At 42.5% G+C, this 23,029-nt stretch overlaps 1 protein-coding gene across 5 annotated transcripts in view; it reads right to left on the reverse strand.

Moving 5' to 3' along the window:
* The window catches only part of TTC7B (tetratricopeptide repeat domain 7B), a 239,818-nt gene that overhangs the window by 175,206 nt on the left and 41,583 nt on the right, over positions 1-23,029 (reverse strand). For all 5 annotated transcript variants that reach the window (XM_029237235.1, XM_029237233.1, XM_029237234.1 and 2 more), the window contains exon 4: positions 6,159-6,289. In XM_029237235.1, coding sequence (XP_029093068.1) covers positions 6,159-6,289 — 131 coding nt within the window. The remainder of the gene's footprint in view (positions 1-6,158; positions 6,290-23,029) is intronic.

Consider the following 23,029-nt stretch of genomic DNA (forward strand, 5'->3'; position numbering starts at 1 on the left):
ATGAAAAAAGAAAGATAAGATCATCTTAAAGTGGTACTGAAGTTTGAGGAAAACATTAGAGTCATATCTAATATCATACACCAAAATAAATCTCTCCAACAAGATTTGAAAATTAAAAGTTTTTTTTTAAAAATGGAAAATGGTTGAAAACTTTTTATATCCTAGAGAAGATTTATCCCAGTATTTCAGCTTTAAAACAATGAAATAAATGTAATAAAAAGATAATCAGATTCAACTAATATATATAATAGATTTAAAATGTATGAACAATTTAGAAATGGAAAAGTACTGAGTGGGAAATCATTCAGAGCAAACATAATAATGGGTTAACATATTTATGGCATAAAAGCTTTATTCAAATTATAAGAATAATACTACATCCTAAAACCAGAGAGAAAGTATAAACAAACAAAAAAGAAATATAACAAGGTTAAACATAAAGTTATCATATGACCCAGCAATTCCACTCCCAGGAATATACTCAAGAAAAATGAAAACATTTGTCCACATGAAATCTTATATACAAAAAGTTATAGCAGCATTATTATAATAGCCCAAAGTAGAAACAACCCAAACAACAAACGATAAAATGATGAATGGATAAACATAATGTAGTATCTCCATACAATGGCCTATTATTTGGCAATAAAAAGAAATGAAGTACCAATACATGCTGCAACATGAGAACATTATGCTAAGCCAAAGAAGCCAGTCACAAAAGACCACATGTTGTATGGCTTGATTGATAGGAAATGTCTAGAATATACACATCTATAGAGACTGGAGAAATTGGAGGTAAGTGGGGAGTGACTGCTAACGCATGCAGGGTTTCCTTTGGGGGTGATGAAAATGTTTTGAAATTAAGTATTGGTGATGGTTGCACAACTCCGTGATTATATTAAAAACCACTGAATCGAATACTTTAAATGGGTAAATTCTATGGTATGTGACTTATATCTCAATAATGCTGTGATTTAAAAAAAAGAAAAGAAATATAGCTAGTAAGCAAATAGATGGAAAAAATTTCAACCTGACTGATAGTCAAAGAAATGCAGGCCAAATTGGCAAAGTACTGTTTTCACCGAGCAAATCAGCAAAGTAACTTAGAAACAAATGCAACCCCGTCAAGACTGCAAAGCAACCACTACTCTCCTGTACGGCCAAAGGTATAAGATGTTAGTATGACTTTTAGGAAGCAATTGGATACAATATATAGTAACGAGAATGTTAAAAATGTCCCGACTTCTGGGAATTTGCCCTTAGGAAACAAAGCAAAACAAGGGAAAAGCTACCTGAAGGAAGCTGGCACCAGAGCAGTGTAAAAATAGGCTATACCCAACTATAAGTGAATTATATCATAGAGGCCATCCACTTGGTAAAATATTACATAACCATGACAACACTTTGAAGTTCTGATGTAATCTTGAGTGAAAAAAGACAGATATAGACCCCTCTAATGCTATAAAATTATGAGGGCAAAGACTGACCAAGAACATACAAAAATTAAAATAAGCTACTGTTCTTTTCTGGTTTCCAGGCTTTTCTAACTCAGCTTTAAGTGTGCTGTAGCCTCCTTTCCCAGCCAGTCAGATGGCAGCCTCAAAGTCGGAGCAACATACTGGCCAGTCAGTTTCTTGACATTTCTTTAAGGAAGTACTACGTTAAGCCATGACCTATAACCTGCTGCTTCAGCTTAAGTGAAAAGGCGGGGATTGGGAAGGAGAAGAGAAGGGAGAATCCATCTTTTTTTCATGGTCTCATGTTTTAGACCCTAAAGCACAGCCACATGGACCTCCAGAGTCACACCCTGCCTTCCGTGTCAGTAGCCCTGAGTACTTTTCTTAGGACATCTTGTTTGAGTTCAAGACACACAGTAACCTTAATCTAATCCAGTTGTGAATCCAACGTCTCAGCTGTGTCACTGCGAGTTCTTCCTGTGGGGAGGACAGAATCCACTCAAGGACTGACCACGATGACCAGTGAACGGCTCCTGATGAACAGATGAAGTCTAGGCTGGGCCCTGCAATATTTGGGCACCAGCTGTTTCTTAACACTTCAATGCTGAAACAGCCCATAAAAAAATCTATGGGTGTCCCATAATTTAGCATTAACTTCTTTTCTAAAATAGGGTGTAAAGGAATGAACTGTCAGCAGAAGGTAAGGTTCCACCCTGGCATGGCTTCTGCTCAAGAAAGCCATACCCAGCTGGCTGGCTGATGCATGCAAAGGACAGAGACAGGATGATTTCATTTGCCAAAAGCAGGGCTCATATTATGATATTCGAGGGTGAAGTCATCTTTATTCCTATCATTGCACCTTTAGAAGCTTCTTGTGGGGCAGATAACTTTATTTACTGTTGGTGTAATGCCACCATCCAAAGATAAACTAATCAAGGTCAACCTATGTCATGTCCATCTATTCTAATTTGGTTTACTTGATTAAATTATTCTATATGCATAATTTTGGAGGTATTTTTCATTCCCCTTCAGAGAACAAACTATCAGAGAAAATTATTAGCAGATGTCTCTGTGACCCTAATGTAACAAGGACAACACTAAACAAATATTCAATGCACACGGCTTTCAGGTATTCAAATTTCCTTTGGCCCTGCCTCCCTGTTTGGAACAAGGAGGGAGAACAGTACATGGAAAGCGCCTATCATACTGGGTGGAGAACACTGGTGGCTCACTGGTTTTCTTCCCCAGACAAGTCAGGCAGTACTAATCCCGCCGTGAAAATGGAAAGCTGAAGCACACAGATATAAACGATTGGACCAAGGTCAAACAGCCGGGGTGAACAGAGTTTCAGAACCCAGATATGATATGGGGACTCTAGGCAAGATGGTGTTCCATTAGCTTCCAGGCAAGAAATGGAAAACCAAATTCTCCTGAAAAAATTACTCCATAAATATCTCTTTAAAATTATTTAACACTTTTAATAAAACAGCATGTCTAAAATACTCCATATGTTCATCTAAATATCTGAAATCTTCAAAGGTTAGGAAAGATTCCACTGCCAGGTGACATAGGAACAGATAATGACAATAAAACGAACAGTTAATGTGTGCTAAACATGTACTGGGAACAACGTGAGTTGACCCAATTTATGCTCACATCAGCCTTACAGCAATCATTATTGCTATTCTACAGCTGAGGTTCGGAGGCAGCACAGAGAGGTTGAGTAACTTGCCTGATGTCCCACAGCTAAGAGGTGGCAAGGCCAGGATCCCAACGCCGGCGTCACTTAACCCCTGGGCCCTGCTGCCTCTCCCAACTTAACTTAGCTGCCTGGAGGGGAAGCCAAGGTCAGCCCGCTTTCTGAAGAGCCCCCGCCCTTCAGGAAACAAACAACACTAACGTTGCTAAACATACCCACTCTTAGAGAAACTAGAAGAGGAATGAGGCTGCATCAGAAACAAATCGATGGTTCCAGATTATGAAAAAACATTTTCCACAATAGTCCAAACTGTGCTCAAAAGTTCTCCTCAAATTTTATCCTTGCTAGTGAATGACATTAAGAGGCAACACATAAATAAAATGCCAAAAGGTTCCGGCAAACAGAAGTTTCTTCGCTTTAGAATGGCTGGGAAATGAGGGGAAAAACCACTGAAAGACTGTCTTTGCCCAGCAGAACAAACACAGGAACAGAGTGTGTGGGGGTTTTCTACTTAAAGGGCTACCTACCCAGAAAAGCAAAGCACTATTTACCTAAGCTTGCCCCAGTCTTTTGCTTCCTTCAGATTTTATTTTCCTAACACTTGTTTTCAATTTAGCATAATTCTTAAAAGTCACTTAAGTTAAAGGAAGAAACAAAAGGCCAAACAGGTACCTTCCTCTGCATGGCACCATTGTCTTGTCTCATAAAAACCCCTGAACTTCCACCAAGCCCAATGGTCACTTAAGGAAGGTCACTTTTCCCCTAGACTTCTAATTAGTCACAGATAATTTATTGAGCATCTACTACAGTCAAAACAGATGTTTCATTCATTCAATCTCTCTCATTGCTAATATCCCAGCTTCCTGGATCTGGGGAGATCCAAAGTGGTTCCCCATGAAGGAAAACTCAGACTGGAAAATCAGAGCCAGAAATGTGAAAGTCATCTAATATATACCCTGAAATTGAACCATACACTGAGTGAGGCTGCTTCCCCACACTACTAAGAGCTATGGCTTGCTTGGTCAAATACTTATTGAGCACTTTCTATATATAAGGGTGTAAGAAACTACGGGGTTCCACATTTATTGGCAGCGGCCTGGGATAATGAAGTAAGTGATGCTGAACTAGGTGTCAGAAGAGCTGAGTTCTAATCTTAGCTTTGGCCCTAACTTCCTGTGTGTCCTTGGGGATCTCCCTTTCTGGGGCTCCATTTTTTTCTCAAAATCTAACATCCTATGATCACTGTTTCCTCAAAACCACGAAAAATATTTATTTTAAATCCTATGATTATGAGAGTCTCCTTTCTGGCCTGGCTAAAGAACCCAGTGGTGAATAGGTGGTTATAAAGGAACACAACAGGAAGTACATCCAGATCTGCCAATTCCCGCATCATTAAAGACACACATAACAGATGAACCTCCCTTCTCCCAGCCAGGAGAAGGTGGCCCCAGCGTGACAAAAGAGAGTAAAATGCAAAATAAGGTCCTCTAAGTGGCAAGGACTGTGGGGTCCACAAGAACAGCTTAGCTGGCATAAGCAGACTTCTCAGCTGCCCAGCACTGGCCATCAGGGAGGTAGACAAAGAAAATCATGCAGATTTTAAAATCAAGCTGCATGATCATTTCTCTAAAGATCGTACCATCGGTTCTGAATAACAAATAATTCCTTTCTCATAGAACAACATTTTGGCAAGACAGCCAAATATATTCCTGAATTCCTGGATATCGCGAACCATGATGTATAATCCATTCTGGTATGGGCCAGGCCAGACACCACTCCCATCATCCTCTCCCCCTCTTCTCTGTGGCTCTCACCCTACTCTCCCTGCTCTTGAAAGGTAATTCTGATCCTTGCCACCCACATCAACACACTACAAAAAGATTTCTATGAAAGAAACTACTTCCAGTCTGTACACTTATAAAATAACAAAAACTATCAAGACTTTGGTAGTCCCTCTCTATTCTAATCCTTAAGGAAACAGAGAACCCATATGTTGATGGGAAACAAGATTCTGACCATTTTCAAAAAGTCTCACAGAACTTCTACTCATTTCAAACAATCTCACAGAATGCACCTCTGGGTCCGAAAGGGGAAATATCAGGATCGAGCCTTGGTTAGAACACCAGGAAGCTCTGCAAGGGGTGGACTTGACTAGGAGCTATTGTTTTTAGTAAAAATAAGTGTCAATTACCAAGAATCCAATTCGTTTCTGAATCTGGGCTAAATGCCTTTATTTAAACGACCTTTTACAATGCCCACAAGAACTCCATGAAGTAGGAACCATTATTATGCTCCTTTTACAGATAGGAAAATTAACGCTGAGAAGTGAAGGAGGTAACTTAGTGAAGAGCAGAGCCAAAGACAGCGATCCTTCTAAACAGACAAGTTGCCCAAGCTCCCCAGCCTCATCCAGCCTTCAACGTCCTCTGTCTGAGGGTGTGAGCTCAGGGTCCCTTGCTCACTCGTTCTCTCCTCAGATGGCCCTCTGATCAGCTTCTGGTTTCATTCCCCACAGCAGAGGCAAACCACTGACTGCTGGGAGAAAACCATCCCAGATGGTCTCAAGGATACACAGCCTGCTCCAAGCAGGTTGGTTGAGAGTCCCCAGCAGCCCTTTGGCATGACCATTGAAGTAAAGCCTCCCAAACTCCAGATGTACCCTACGTTGGTACATAACCCACGCAAGTACAAAGGAAGCTCAACCTGTTTTGCCTATGAGAACAGGAATGAGTAGCCAGCTTCGGGGCACTGAGGGTATAAATAGATGCATAGTGTCATTTCTGCTCAGAGGATGTTAAAATGCTTCCCAAACATTGACCCATCTATTTTCACAAGGTGCCACATTTACCACCATATTCTCCATAGCATTAAAGAACAGAAGCAAAGCTTTGCACCCAGAGACAGACAAGCCGAAGGCTTCCAGAGGCTGACCACAGTTCTGTGAGATCTGATTTGAAATTTTAAAAAATTATCAACTGAACGAACACATGGTCCTCACTTACCCTTTCTATCTCTTGGAGGTACAGGAGTGCAATGTCCCCTGCCTTCTCATAACACGTGATGACATCCTGTTCCCGATCCACATGGAGATTACTGGTAGAAGAAGAAATAGGCAACTTCTCTAAACAAAGTCCTAAAAAAAAATCAACATACAAAAACTGAGTAAGTTGTTTTTCATGGGGCTTAATTTTTTTTTTTTTTTTTTGCGGTACGCGGGCCTCTCACTGCTGTGGCCTCTCCCCGCTGCGGAGCACAGGCTCCAGACGCACAGGCTCAGCGGCCATGAATCACGGGCCCAGCCGCCCCGCGGCATGTGGGATCTTCCCGGACCGGGGCACAAACCTGTGTCCCCTGCATCGGCAGGCAGACTCTCAACCACTGCGCCACCAGGGAAGCCCCATGGGGTTTAATCTTTTAATATTGCTCTAGAGGGCCAGATAATATTAGAGAAGCAGATACTCCACCCTCTCTCTTTAAGGACAAAATGGAACATCAAAACGGAGTACCAAAAAGAATATCCATAAGTTTCAGATGAAGGAGGCCCCTAAATATACAGAAAGCACCATTTGACTTTGATATCCAGGTTGAGAATTTGATCGGGTACTTCACCATGATTCCATTCAGATCTAACAGAGCTTCTCATTCAAGTATGTCTCAAGGTCCTTAAAGAATTTTTTAAAGTAAGTACAGGTAGGCTCACAGCACAATACCAGGTACAGAGTATCTTCTGTCCCATGATGTACACTTAACCGATTGAACACAAAACATTTCTAAATGCTCTCAGGAGCCTCAGTTACCAGGAAAATCTTCCAACTCTCAGCCCTAGAGTTCTGTAGTAATGACAACACCCCAAGCCACCTCTCAGTTCCAGGCCAAGAAAACACCCAGAACATTGCTGTGTGGGCACTTCTTGGGAGATGGAGGGGTTACTCTTTGCCAAGAGAGAGTTCAGGGCTGGGACGGGATATGAAAGCATGAAAGACTGAGAAATAACAATGCTGAGAGGAGCAGCTGTTGCATAAACCCAGCACCAACCTCAGCCCCTGCTCTGGGCAACCAGCCTGGAGCACGTCGGGCTCCGGGTCCCCGCCTGCAATTGGAGGCAGAGAGGGAGCCCCGCGGGGAGGGTTTCTGCTGTGTCAAGTGCCCTGGGGTACCGGGAAACACACACTGCACACGTTCACTCCACGCACGAGGGCGCGAGAAGCTTCAATGCGGACACAGTCCGGCTCTGCAGCTGGAAGGGGCCAGAGAGGTCCCTGGGAAACCCACTCATTTTATAGACGAAGAAGCTGAGAGCCATCATGGTAAAGTAAGCGACTTGCCCAAAACATGACAGGCAGTTAACAGCACAGCAGGAATGAGAACCCAGGTCTGGGGCCTCCCAAGCAACACCTGTCAAGTGAGCTGCTGGCTTTCAGAGCAGACACCACCGCAGAGGGGACCAGACACACCAAACGCCAGCAAGTGACCCAGAGCCTCCCGTGCATCACTCTGAGAACGGCCTCCTCCAAGGTGCTCTTATCAAACTGTGACAGTCCCTCCAGGCTGTAGAAGGTGACAGGAGGTGGTCGTACTGCATGGGAAGGAGAAACCACTTCCATCCACAGGGAGCCCACAGCTGAGGACAGTGTGCCGGGGAGCTCAGAGGTGACCACGTTGTCACAGAAGGTGCGGATCGGCCAAAGATTTTGTTATTGTTTAACAGCTTTATTGAGGTTGTGCTTTTTTAATGTTTCATCATGATTTCTTTTATTTTTATTGACTCTATTTTTTATTAACTAAAGTCCATCGTTTACATTAGGGTCCACTCTTAGGGTTGTGAAGTTCTATGCGTTTTAACAAATGCATGGTGTCATGTATCCACCATCACAGCATCGTACAGAATTGACTCACTGCCCTAAAATTGTGCTCTATCCCTCTAGCCCTCCTCCTGAACCCGTGGCAACCACTAATCTTTTTACTGTCTCTACAGTTTTGCTTTGTCCAGAATATCATATAATTGCAATCATCTAGTATGTAGCCTTTTCAGATTGGCTTCGTTCACGTAGAAATATGCTTTTAAGGTCCCTTCATGTCTTTTTGTAGGCAGATAGCTAACTTCCTTTTGTCGTTAAATAACATTCCATTTATTCATTATTTAAAGGCACCACGGTTGCTTACAAGTTTGGGCAATTATGAAGAAAGCTACTATAAACATTCACGTGCAGGTTTTTGTGTGGACATAGACTTCAACTCAATTGGGTAAATACCAAGAAGGGGAACTGGTGGATTGTATGGTGAGAATGCATTTGTAAGAAATAGCTAAATAAATATATTTAATTTACAGATAGCTTTGTAAGAATAAATATTATTGGGTTGGCCAAAAAGTTTGTTTGGGTTTTTCTATCAGATCTTATTTTTAGCTTTATAAGGAACTACTAAACTGTCTTCCAAAGTGGCTGTACTATTTTGCATTCCCGCCAGCAATGAATGAGAGTTCCTACTACTCAGCATCCTTGCCAACACTTGGTGTTATCAGTTTTTTGAATTTTAGCCATTCTAGTATGTATAGGGGTGTCTCACTGTTGTTTTAATTTGCAGTTCCCTAATGGCATACGATATTGATCTTTTCTTACGCTTATTTGCCACCTGTATACCTTCTTTGGTGAAACGTCTGGTCAGATCTTTTGCCCTTTTTTCGATTCAGTTGTTTGTTTTCTTACTGTTGACTTTTGAGTTCTTTGTATATTTTGGATACGTGTCCTTTATCAGATATCTATTTTGTAAATATCTTCTCGCAGTCTGTGACTTTTCATTCTCTTAACAGTGTCTTTCACAGAACAAAAGTTGTTAGTTTTAATAAAGTCCAACCTATCAATTTTTTCTTTCAAGGATTGTGCTTTTGGTGTGGTCTCTAAAACGCCACTGCTAAATCCAAGGTCACCTAGGTTTTCTCCTATGGTATCTTCCAGAAGTTTTATAGTTTGGCATTTTACATTTAGGTGTACAATCCATTTTGAGTTGATATTTGTGAAAGGTATAAGGTTTGTGTCTCTCTCTATATATATACACATGTGGCACGTGGATGTTCGTTTGTTCCAGCACTATTTGTTGAAGAGACTACCTTTCCCAATTGAATTGCCTTTGCTCCTTTGTCAAAGATCAGTTGATTATGGTTGAGTGGGTCTATTTCTGGGCTCCCTATTCTGTTCCACTGATTTTTTTGGTCTATTCTTTCACCAATATTATGTGTCTGGATTATCAGTATACAGTATATCATTTTTAAAAAATAGCTCTACTGAGAGATAATTTACATGCCATAAAATTCACTCATTTTAAGTAAAATTCAACATTTTTTAAATAAACTCATAGAGTTGTACAACCATCAACACAATCCAGTTTAAGAACATTTCCATCATCCCCAAATGATCCTTTCTGCCCAAATCAATCTCTATTCTCAGCCCCAGCCTCAGGCAACTGTTAATCTGCTTTCTGTCTCTGTAGATTTACCTTTTCTGGACACTTCGTAAAAATAGAATCATATAATATCTGGTCTTTTGTGTCTAACTTCTTTCACTTAGCATAATGTTTTCAATGTTCCTCCAAGTTACAGCAATACTCCATTTCTTTCTACTGCTGTATGGATAGAGTGCATTTTATCTGTCCATTTGCCAGTAATGGGCATTTGGGTTGCTTCCTTTTTGGCTATTATGAATAATGCTGCTATGAACATTCATGTATAATTTTCTTGTGTGAACATGTATTTTTAATTCTCTTGGGTAAATACCTAGAAGTGGAACTGTTGGGTCAGATAACAAATTTACTTTTAACTGTTTAAAAAACACTTGTTTTCCAAAGTGGCTATTACCATTTTACATTCCCACCAGCAATTTATGAGGATTCCAGTTTCTCCACATTCCTGTCAATACCTGTTACTGTCTGACTGTTTTGTTATAGCCATCTAAGTAGGTGTGAAGTGGTATCTCATTGTGGTTTTGATTTGCATTTCCATGATGACTAATGATACTGACTTTTCATGTGCTTATTTGTTATCCATACACTTCTTTGGTGAAATGTCTATTAAAATCAGTATTGAGTCTTCTGACCTATGCACTGAGTATGTCTCTTCATTTATGTAGGTCTTCTTTACATCTCTCAGCAATGGTTTGTAGCTTTCGGTGTGCATGCCTTGCAAACCTTTTGTTAGATTTAAGTATTTCATATTTATTATACTGTTGTAAGTGGTATTGTTTTAATTTTCATTTCCTTTTGTTCATTGCTAACATATAGAAATACAATAGATTTTTGAATAGTGATCTTATATTCTGTACCCTTGCTAAATTCACTTGTTAGTTCTACACAATCATGTTGTTTGCAAATAAAGACAGTTTTACTTCCCCCTTTCCAATCTGGATGCCTTTATTTCTATTTATTGCCTTATTGCCTTATTGCACTGTCAAGAACCTCCAGTACAACACTGAAAAGAAATGGTGAGAGCAGACATCCTTATCTTATTACTGACCTAAGGGAGAAAGCACTTAGTCTTTCACATGAAGTTTGATGTTAACTATCAGTTTTTCATAGATGACCTTTATTAGGTTGAGGAAGATCCCGTCTACACCAATTTTGCTAAGAGTTTATATCAAAAATGGATGTTGGATTTCCTCAAATCCTTTTCCTGTGTCTATGGATTGTTCTCTTTTATTTAATCTGGTGAATTAAATCGACTGATTTTCAAATATTAAACCAAACTTCCTTTCCTGAGATAAACCCTATTGACCATGATGTATTATCCTTTTTTTACATTTTTAGATTTGATTTGTTAAATTTTTGCTTGGAATTTTTTTCATCTATGTTCATGAGGAATATTTGTCTATAGATTCCTTGTAATGTCTCTGTCTGATTTTGGTATTAGGGTAAGTCTTAACCTCATAAAATGACTTGAGAAGTATCATCCTCCCTTCAATTTCCTGGAAGACTTTGTGTAGAATTACTGTTTTGTTCTTAAATGTTTGGTAGAATTTACCAGTAAAGCCATCTGGACCTGGAGTTTTCTGTGTGGAAGCTTTTTAACTATAAATTCCATTTCTTTGATATACGGTTGTTCAGATAATCTCTTTGTTCTTAAGTGAGCTTTGGTAGTTTACATCTTTTAAGTAGTTTGTCCATTTCTTCTGAGTTGTCAGATGTATTGGTATAGTGTTGTTTATAATACTCCCTGACCCTTTTAGTATCTGTAGAATCTCTAATGGTGACATCTCTCTCATTCCTGATGTCGGCAGTTTGTGTCCTCTATTTTCATCCTGAACAGTCTAACAGTTTATCAGTTGAACAGTTGAAATTCTCATTGAGATCTTTTGATTTCATTGACTTTGGTTTTACTGACTTTTCTCTATTTTTTTCCTGTTTTCTACTTAATTTATTTCTGTTCTGATCTTTATTATTTCCTTTCCTCTGCATACACTGGACTTAATTTATTCTTCCTTTTCCAGTTTCTTAGGGTGGAAGCCAAAGTATACATCTGAGACCTTTTTCCTTTTCTAATATATGCACTTTGTGTGATAAATTTCTCACCAAGTACTGTTTTAGCAGTATCATACAAATTTTGGTATGTTGTGTTTTTACTTTCATTCAGTTCACAATACTTTCTAATTTAACTTTTGATTTCTCCTTTAAAAATGTGTTATTTAGTTTCCAAACACTCAGGGATTGTCCAAAGATCTTTCTGTTATTGATTTCTAAATTAATTCCATTATGGTCTATGCAGTAAAGACTAAACAGGCTTGAGATGTTCAAACTCTGCACATTCCAAAGAAAGGACTGGCCTTTGATCAGCTGGGAGAAAAGCTCTAAGCCCTTGGAATATCCTACCTGATAAGAGTGTCTTTGTACATCTGGGGCCTCAGGCCACGCCATTTAGTTATACTTAGAATGTGATTTACAGTGTAGGTCTTAGGCCACACTATACCACTTTGACCTCTAGGGAGACTAGAGACCAAATAATTAAGTTCCATGGCACTCTATGCCTTCTTGACTGACCCCCAATACAAACCGTGGACATGATGGCCTGAGCAAGCTTCCCTGGCTGGCAGTACACAATTAGTGCTGTCCCACATCATTGCTGGGAGAACTAAGTGCTGTCCATATCACCCCACTGTGAGAAGATGACTTAAATCTTGTGGTCTCTTCTGGACTCTGCCTTATGTGCCATTGGGCTTTACTAATTTTTATCTGTAGCTTTTTGTTGTAATAAACTGTAACCATGAGTATGATAGCTTTTCTGAGTTCTGTGAGTCTTTCTAGTGAATCGCTGACCTGAGGGTGGTCTTGGGGATCTCTGACAGAAGTCAGAGAACATATTTGAACCCTTCTAATTTTGTCGAAATTTGTTTCTGGCCCAGAATATGGTCAATCTTGGTAAGAATCTTGAAAAGAATGTGTATTCTGTTGTTGGGTGGAGTGACATATAAACGTCAACTAGGTAAAATTAGTAGATTGTGTTGTTGCAACGCTTCTGTATCCTTACTGATCATCTGTTGACTTATTCTATCATTTATTGAAACAGGGTATGGAAGTCTCCGAGGATTGCTGTCAGTGGTTGCCTGAAGGTTTAACTTATCACAGTCTACGTCAAATGATATTATATTAATTCACATACAGCATAACACCTTTACTATTACATACTTCCGTTTCTCTCTTTCCAGTCCGTATCTTCTTATTCTATACATTATACTTTTACATAGATTATAAATCCAATGCTACATGATGATTATTTTTATTGAAATGGTGGATTATATTTTAAAGACATTTTAATAAGGAGGAAAAACTGATATAGTCTCTAATATAGTTATGATTTCCAGTGCGCTTTGTTCCTTTGTGCAGATTCATATTTCCTTCTACCTAAAGGGATTCCTTTAATATTTATTATAGTGCAGTTCAGCTGACGATGAGGTCTTTCAGTTACTGTCTGTCTGAAAAAGGCTTTATTCCACCTTCACGTTTGAGAACATTTTCATTTTCATTCACTTGACAGGTTGCTTCCCCCGCCCATGCCCTCCACCCTCCTAGAACTAAAGATGTTCCTCTATGTATTCTCACTTGCATGTTTTTTTACAACAAATCTGCTGTCACCTTATGTTTATTCGTCTGCATGTAATGTGTCTTTCTTTTGGCTATTTTAAAGATTTTCTCTTTATTACTGGTCATGAGCAATTTGGATTATGAAGTGCTTTGGTTTAGTTTTCTTCATGTTTCTTGTGCTTGGGCCTCACTGAGCTTTCTGGATCTGAGGAGTTATAGTTTTCATAATATCTGAAAAAACATTCAGCCATTATTTCTTCAGAATTTTTTTTTTACTCTTCCCCTTCCTTAGGGGACTCCAATTACACACATATTAGGCCACTTGAAGTTATCCCACAACTCACTTACATTCTTTCCACTTTTTAAAAAAGTTTTCACTCTGTTTCATTCTAGATGGTGTCTATTGCTACGTCTTCAAGTTCACTAATCTCTTCTTCAATGTCTAATCTGCCATTAATCACATTCAGTGTATTTTTCATCTTAGACATTGTAGTTTTCATCTCTAGAAATTAGATTCAGTTCTATTTTTAACTTCCATGTCTCTACTAAACTTTTTGAACATGAAGAATAGATATAGTAACTGTTTTAATGTCCCCCCAGTCCTAAGTGCTCAATATTCACTCCCTTTCCTTTAGAGCCAAAGGTGTTTATATGGTTGCAAAAAAAAAAATTATTAAGCACCCTCTCTCCAGTGTGAACTCTGTTTCAACCTCTTAAAATTTTCTCTGAAGGAGAATACAAGATAAACTGAACAAATTCACCATTTGGTAGAACAGCTCCGGAACTACTCAAAAGCAAGCACTTGATTGGGGCTTCCTAAATGTGCTTTAAGTGCTCATTTGTACAAAATTAAAATCTCCAGAAAACAACAAAAAGAGATAAATTGTTTCATAATCTGCCTTCTGCTTGTATGAGAAGCAGCCAAATACTGTGCAAGTCGGTATCAGGGGCTTAATAGAAAGGAAACAAATTCTCCAGAGTAGGTCAAAGGGCCAGGAAAAAATGGGTCTAGTCTTTGGCACTTGATACTACTGCAGGCTGGACTCTGACCCCTAATGCTCATGAAGATGACCAAGGCCCTCAGGGACCTGACCTCAGTCAAAGAAAAGGCAAATCCAGTTCAACACAGTTTGACTCTCGTCTGTACTGTACATTCTGAAATATCTGAAATCCACTTATCTAGGGCTGCAACCCATGGCCATGCACAGTTGGTAAGAATATCCAAAGCAGCTACACAACTTAATCCTCCACCATGAGGAGAGACTGGTGTTTTCTGTGGATTCCTGTTCTGATCAGGTAGATATGTGGACACCTAAGCTCTTGGCTGGCAAATGGGTCTTTGGCAAGGAGTCCATTCTCGGGTAGGAGGCCCTTAATGGTAAATACTGTTCCTTTCCTTCTCCCAAATGCTGTGACGTTCATTCCATGTGCCACATCTCAGAGCAACAGCGGAGTCTTGATTTACCACAGTGAATTTGTGGCTATGCAGCTCAGTTCCAGAACATGCAGTTCTCTGTCAAAAGCTGCTTACAGGACCTCTGGACTAGACTGTCAATTTTCAAGTGTCTGGGATCAGATCGACACTATCTGAGAAGCAGAGTTCTGAGGTCACAGTCCAAATTGGCCCCCATTAAAATGTCAGATAATGCCTTGTCAGTTTGGAAAGCTATCATCAATAATGTTTTTGGTTACTTTTTTTTCCAGAGACATGCATGACAAAAATAAAAATCAGACTTGAAAAATAGCTGGTGTGGGAGCGATGCCTAATAAACATCTCAATAAGATCTGCATCTCCAAAATCAAAGCCGTGTACAAAAGAGTAGACGCTAAGTGCTCCATGACCAATCATCAAGGCCAACTTTAAAGCATGGGTGGAAAAAGTGGCTGACTACATGCTGTGATTTAAAGAATGCTGAGTAGCCACTGGACCCAAAATGTATCTCCCTTCCCATGGGAAATTCCCACAGATGGACTCACTTCTGATTCTGAAAGGTCCTTTCTATGAAGGGCAACATATTTTAACTAAACTAATGATAATAAAGTCATTTAGGTCATACTTGACTGCTTCGAAGCTCTTCCATGTGCGTTAGCTTGTTCGGGCCTGTTTAATGGGTACTATCCTCCTCCCAAACTTGTGGGAAAAGAAACAGGAGGTCTGCACAAGGGCCAGAACTCAGATTACAAGGGAGCCCCTGAGCTGGGACAAGTACATCCTGCCCCAGGTGATGGATGGTCTAAGAGTCTGAGGCAGGGTGGACTGCTGGAAGCAAAGGTGCTGTGCAGCCGTCAGGGACCAGTGGAACATCACGGTTGGGAGGGGACACCAGTCAGTGAGGGGCAGCTGAGGACCCTGGACACTTAAAAGTTCAAATGCGTTCAGCCCCCGAATCGCTCTGTTTAGGCGCATCTTACAGATGCAACATAATATGGCAACCCGGACTCTCCATCCCTTGTATCCTTCCACACCAAGGTTTTGTCACCTCTGAAAGGCAGCTCCATTTTCTTTCCTCAAGGGCTGGAGGTTTGGCTGAGCAAGTGGAGAGCTACGCACCTCACTGCCAAAAAGATAAATAAATAAATCCAGTGATCACTGAGGGGTTAACATCCCCACATTCTTTCAGCATCGTCTAAACTTGAGAGTCCTCAGCTAGGAGCCTGATCTGGGCGCGTAAGGCTGCACAGTTTCCATAATAGTAAAGGTTCGTTTGTCAAGGCCCTACTCAGCACGCAGCACTGTGCCTGGGGTTTGACATGCACCACTTAAAATCCCCACAGCCACCCTGGCAAGGAAGGTGTTAACAGAACCTTATAGATAAGATTGAACTTAGGGTCCCACAGCTAGTAAAGGGTAAAGCCAAGTTTTGACTCCTGGTCTATCCAACTACAAAACTCTGCTCATAATATCCTGTCTCAGGGAGCTGCTGACAGCATATTCGGTATCTGATAAGAGCAGTGACCATAAAAATGAGTTTCAAATGGTAAAGGCATAGAAATCGGAGTCCAGAGCTTAGGGCAGTGGTTTCCTCTCCCACCAGGAGCTGCATCACCCAAGGCAAGTCCTGGGATCACTGGCCTCTCCTCATCTGAGCCATGAGGGTTGAACTACTGGGACACCATCTTGAGCTGGATGACTTTGCAGAACTACAAGCCAAAGCAAATATTTTGATTTTTTTAAATCGCCTTAAAATGAACAGGGAATTAATTTCTCATGAAGTTAAGCAACACAATAAAAGGCAACACAATAAAATATAATTACAGGAACTATGTACTAAAACATTAGGCATTGTTTCATCATTTATCTTAACTGCATCTCTGAAGCCAGGCCCAGGCCAGGTACACTGATGTCTTGCTGTAACATGACCCACAGGGCAGTTTATAACTGGAAGTACCAGAAAAACCTCATTACAATACCATGTCTCTGTGGCAAGGACTTCAAAGGCAGTAAGACAGTTTCCAGGGATCTCAGTTTCCAAGGCTGAAAAGTAACTGGGGAAAAGAGATTCAAGAGTCTCAAAGCAAAGTCCTGGTACAGGCAGCCCCAGATTGCTAGTCCTGTGTTCTCACCTCTAGAACAGCTGGGCTCCCACAGGTGTCAGATGTACTCAACTCAGTGCAAGACAAGCCCCGACACAGGGTGTAGAGAGGGGATGCTAACGGAAACCACCCAATGCGGGGGGTGGGTGGCCTAGACCTCCTGTGAAGACCCCGTCAATCCAGAGCTTCTCTGCTTTTAGTGGTCTCTGGGCTGGGAGGCACAGTTGGCCCCTTCTGGATGCTTTCAGAAATTGCTGTCTTCCTTCCAGAGTCAGCATATTCTTCTTAGGAGGTGTGCACGTATACATACATGCACGCGCACGCACGCGCGCGCGCGCGCACCCCTCCCCCACACTGCTTATAAAAGGAGATGCCAGGCCTTGAATCAGACATTCACCTGCTACAGCAGACGATCTTTCAGTGTCCCTCCCAGCTCTATAATTCTGTGAGCAAATGAGATGCTAATTCAACCTGAAATGCTCACTAAATAAGAGTTTATAATTTGAATTAATGCTCTTAAAGTCTCTACTTAGTAACCATATACTAGTAATAACAACATGCAACAAGTGCTAGCTACATGCCAGACACCTGAGAGTTTAAAATAATTTTTCTAACCTGCACAGGAACGAGGGAGAATTCACTATCACCCTCATTTCAGAGATGAGGGAACTGGGGCTCTGAGCTGTTAAGTGAATCACCCGAGATTACACAGCTAGTAAGTGGCAGACCCTCTGCCGTCTGAATTCTTGCTCTCAGCCTCTCACATCTCGGATTTACCTGTCTTTAACGTGTAGAGCGGTACCGCATAGTGGCTAAGAGTGTGGGCTTTGGAGCCAGACTCCCTGCTTCCTAATCCACAGCTGACTTTATATGTAAAATGTTATGTGCTTAAAACAGTACCTGGCACATAGTAAGCACGCAAAACCCAGCCACTATCAGGATTATTCTCTATATCACTATTCTCGTCACATAACAGTAGGCTGGAAGGTCTCCAGGAGGAAGCATTTATTCCTTTGCTATATTCTTTTTATATATTTTTTAAATATCAGCTTTATTGACATATTATTCGTATACCATAAAATTCATCTGTTTAAAGTGTACAACTCAGTGGTTTTAGTATATTCGCACAGTTGTGGAACCATCACCACTAGCTAATTCTGGGACATTTTCATCACCCCAAAAAGAAATACCTTACCCATTAGCCCTTGCCCCCCATCCCCTCTCCTCCCTGACCCTGGAAACCACTAACCCACTTTCTGTCTCTTTGGATTTGCCAATTCCGGATATTTCATATAAATGGAATCCTACAATATGTGACCTTTTGTGTCTGACTTCTTTGTCTCAGCATATTTTCAAGGTACGTACTATTGTAGCATATATCAGTGCTTCATCCCTTTTTTTTAAATTGAGGGGAAATTCACATAACATAAAATTAACCATTTTAAAGTGAACAGTTCAGCAACATTTACTACATTCACAATGTTGTACAACCTCCATCTCTATCTAGTTCCAAATATTCCGTTCTTTTTCATGGCTGAGTAATACTCCATCGTGTGGGTGCGACACTTTTTACTTATCCAGTCACCAGCTGATGAACATTTGGGTTGTTTACACTTTCTGGGTATTTTGAATCATGCTGCTATGAATATTCATGCACTGGTTTCTGTACGGACAAATGCTTTCAATTCTCTTGGATATATACCTGGAATAGAATTGGTAGGCCAGGTGGTAATCCTATGTTTTGTTATATTATTTGTAATCTTTGTGCTAAAAATGACACCTACTACTACAACCAATCTGCTGGGTAAAATATTAAGAAGTGAAAATACATGGACATGGAAAATACATGAAAATACAGGAGTAGACAGACTTGGATTCAAACCCTTGCTCCTCCATTTTCTAGCTCTGTGACTTTGAGCAACTTCCTCAATATCTCGGGGCCTCTGTTCCCTCATCAAGCAAATGAAAATAACAGCACTTGCTCTAAGCGAGTATCATGAGGCTTAGTCCAGTGCCTGGCTACAAGTAAAGTAAGTACTTGATAAATAACAACTACTATTATCAACAAGCACCTTTCCTGGGGGGAACTGCAGTCCTGCTCAATTTTCTGAGGAGTGTCTATAAAATACGGAAAAGCATCGAGAAGACAGTAACAATCATCTATGTCCCCACCCCTCAGAATCAAGCATAGTTAACATTTTAGCACAGACCCTCAGCCTTGCTAATACATGACACCATGTAAACTTTGGTATTGGTTCTAGTTTCCTTCCTAAGAAGAGTGGGCTCATCACCCGTAGGGGATCCCTACAGTACCGAGTGTAGCCCTGACTACAGCAAGGAACGAGAGTGGCCAGTGAACAGATGTGCCTTCCCTTTCTCCATTCCACAAATTCTCACTAAGCACCACGGCTGGGCTTCACGGAGCAGGACATGGTCTTCTCCCTTGAGAAGGTCCACCTCTAGTGGAATGGAGGAGAAAGACATTTCCAAAACAGTGTAAAGAGTACAGTGACTGAGACAGACATGGTATCACAGAAGAACTAAGTACAAGCACCTCAGTGGACCTTCACCTAAGGCCCCAAACTTTCTTTGGGCTCTGTCTCTGCTTGTTTCCCAAAAAAGAACCAATGAAGAGTCTATCAACACAACCAATGTTAAATATGAATATGGGTCAGCAGCAATAAAAGGGCTCTTACTCTCCTTACACTATCTAAATATAAACAGGAGGCTCTGACTAGCAACCTGAGATGAGTGGCTACATGCAACACAGCATCTAGCTTCCCACCATCCGCAGAATCATTAAATCTAGATGGGAAGAGGCCTAAGAGAGTGCCGCGCCCGAGATAAACAGCTCCGGAAAGCTTACACAGCAGATCCCCAGCAGGCCACGGCATCACAGCTCCTCGCCTTCTCACACCCGTACTCCCACATTTTCTGGGTTTTGCACATGGGCAAAAGCACTCGGCAAGGACCCCCCGGGCCCCACCTCTGCCACCCCATACCCTCCTCTCATGGATAGTTGTCTATCAAACTACTTCTTTTCACTGCGCCTGAAGCGATCTCAAGACTTCAAAAAAAATAAAAAGCAGCTTCTAAAGAGAAAAAACTGGATCCCCCTATCTTCTCTCCTCTCCTTACCGTGGAGATGAGGAAATTCAGGCTCAGAGGGGGTTCATAATTTGCCCCAGGTCACATAGTGGGTATTGGCGGAGACAACCCTGAGCCCTGCTGCAATGAGCTCACTACCAGGGCAGGTCTACAGAAGCTGGGACCCAGCGTCCAACAGACTATAGAATTTTCCTGCCAGGGAGGAAGCATCCTGCGTGTTACTAGTCTGTCGTTCGGCTCCAGGATACCTAGGAGGTCATGGTCATTAGCAAATATCCAATTCATAAAGGTCAGGATTAGGTTCTGTCACTTTAAGACCTGATATTAATCTACCAAGAAATACTCTAGGAAAATCCTCTTTGGATTCTTCCTACGGTCCTTATGACCAGGGACTTTTCAGTCCATGAAAAAAAAGGAGGTATATCAACTCCTGCTAAACCTCCACTACCAGAATTCATACTTGTAATTCCTTTCTCTTTTCAAGTCATCCATGCACTGACTTTAACGTACTGAACGGGGTCAGACCCTGTGGGAGCCTCTGTAAACGCGGTCACTGCAGGGAGCTGCAGAGGTTCGGCTCCCGGTCTAGTAAGAACGGGCGAGGCCTGTGTATAATTGCCTACCCAAGGCACAGCTTTCGAGAAATGACCCAGGAGTCCCTTAGGAGGCTCACTGATCCAATGTTAATAAAGACGGCTGGCAAGTTCACACTTCTTCCCGGCTCCCTGACCTCGAGCAGAATCTTAGAATGATCCAAATTTCAGGGCCAAGGCTGCTGGGTCGGCTCCGCGCATGCTCGAACTCCTCGGCGAGGACGCGGCTCCCGCGCCCCCTGGCGGCGGCGGCCGGCACTGCGGGAAGACCTCGATGGGTGCCCTGCGCTTGGAGGGTCCTCCCCACCCCACTGTGGTGTGGCCCACGACGGAACTTTTGGCATGTGACCCGCTCAGAGGCCTAGTGTGGAATTCCGGTTTTTGAACGTGGCCAGGGTACCAAAGAATCCTACTGTTTAAGTAAGAAGCCCCAGTGTTATCGACGCTGCTCAGGGAGAAGGATGTTTTTTCCAAGACCTCCTGCAAGGTCCAACCAGCTCTGGGAGCCACTCAACGCAAACCAAGGCACCTCACAGCACACCAGGGTAGACTCAGCCTCTCTCGGTGCGGCATCGGCAACCTCTGCACCCGGGAGCGCCTGCACAAATGATACACCGGCCCCAGTCCACAAAGCAAGCAACTGACAGCAAAGGAGAAAATGAACGGGGGTCTGAAACAGAGGGTCCACCCTTTACTCCTCCTCTTAACTGGGGATGGTACCTGTGTGAGGATTAAGGGCGTTAGGGGGCAAGTGCTTAAAGAGCGTTTGGAAGGTTTTTCTTTTTAATGCTGTAATTACTATTAATAATTTATTACTATTATTCCAGAACCTGGCCCATAGTAGGAGCTTAATAAACCTGAGTTCCTCTCCCTGTCTTGCGAGGCTGCGGTGTGTCCCTGCAGGGCAGACACAGGTCTCTGCCTCACGGGTCAAGGGACTGGGCAGGGAGGCCCAGCCGGGGCCCAGCACAGCTTCCTGCTCTGCTGCACCAGTCCCAAGGTGACTGGGGGAGAGTGCAGAGCGGCTCTGACACCCTCCCTCTCCCCAGAACAGTCTGTGCTCTGCTCCCGCCCCCAGAGAGCTCTGAGCTTTCCAAATATGGATGCTTTTTTCATTCCCAAAGCATCAGGAACATTTGGGGGAAGAAAATGAACACCAGACATGGTTTGGAAATGATGGAAGCCAAGTGATGGGTGGTGGCAGAACAAGCACTGTGCTAGGACCCAGAAGTCCTGGTTTTAAAGTATTAAATGGGAGCCTGGACTACTCCCCTTTTATAACCTGGCCCGCGTTGTATGGGTCTAGGCCTCAGGGACCTAGAAAAAAGGCCCCAAGTCCAAAGAGGGAAAAAGACAGCCACTAGCACACAATGCAGGGGAGAAAACTGCATTAAGGAGGCCCAAAGAGCCCCTGGATTTCAAAGAACTGAGCCATGAGAGATGGGCTCGTCAGAGTCAAACAGCCTGAAAGACAGTCCCCAAATTGGGATGATCTACCTGAAGGTGAGTGTGGGTAGAAGAAGAATTAGAGACAAGATTGTTTGTTTTATATCGGGCCCAAACCAAAATCTATTTTCATCTAAAATGGAGAGCATTTCAGAATACACTAAAAACCCTGCACTTTTGCTTAAGCAGCTTGTGTTACTTGGGTAGAGTTTATCTTCGATAGTGTGGCCCTGGATGCCAGGGGAGAATGTTTAAAGAACCATCCCATCACAAGTACCCCTGTGTGGCAGGCACTGTCCCAGGTGTCAATGCCGGGATCCACAGCCGGATCCAGCAGCTTAGATGCGGTACAGCCTCAGAGCCCGCCCCCCGGAGCAGGCACTCACATATCTGCTGATTTAATGAATTAATCAATCATACAGTCTAGTCCGAGAGAGGCAAGTGACAGGTGCGAAATAATTAAAAACAGAATGCCCAACTGGATGGTACTAACTATAAATAGAGGTAGAATCAGAGGAAGGAGAGGTTGAAGTGGACGATGGAGCTGGAGAGGTTGTCCCCGAGGTGTCCCCGAGGGCGGACTCCTCACAGGAGAAATGAGACTCGCAGCTGGAGGGAGAAGACAGGCGGAGGAGGGAATAGGCCCGCCGGGCTGAGGCAAGCGGGCGGGCAGCCGGCAGGTGGCCTGGAGCAGAGTGTGGGCAGGACGGAGCAGGATGTGGGCCCAGCCCCGCCAGACCAGGACAGAGCCTCCAGGATGGGGAAAATGCACGCCCGTGCCTAGACTTTTTATGGTCTAAAAAGGAACCCGAGCTTCAACAACAGGGGAGAAGGTAACAATGGGGGTGCGGGCGTCTGCTCCTGACGACCTCAGTGTGGATTTTCCTGTGGTACATTAAAACCTCAGACTGGGCTTCCCTGGCGGCGCAGTGGTTGGGAGTCCGCCTGCTGATGCAGGGGACACAGGTTCGTGCCCCGGTCCGGAAAGATCCCACATGCCGTGGAGCGGCTGGGCCCGTGAGCCTGCGCGTCCGGAGCCTGTGCTCCGCAACGGGAGAGGCCACAACAATGAGGCCCGCGTACCGTAAAACAAAAAAAAGAAAAAACAAAACCTCAGACTGCTTACCGCC

This window comes from Monodon monoceros, unplaced genomic scaffold, assembly GCF_005190385.1.
Source record: "Monodon monoceros isolate NGI ecotype Baffin Bay Population unplaced genomic scaffold, NGI_Narwhal_1 Super_Scaffold_21, whole genome shotgun sequence".
NCBI lineage: Eukaryota > Metazoa > Chordata > Mammalia > Artiodactyla > Monodontidae > Monodon > Monodon monoceros.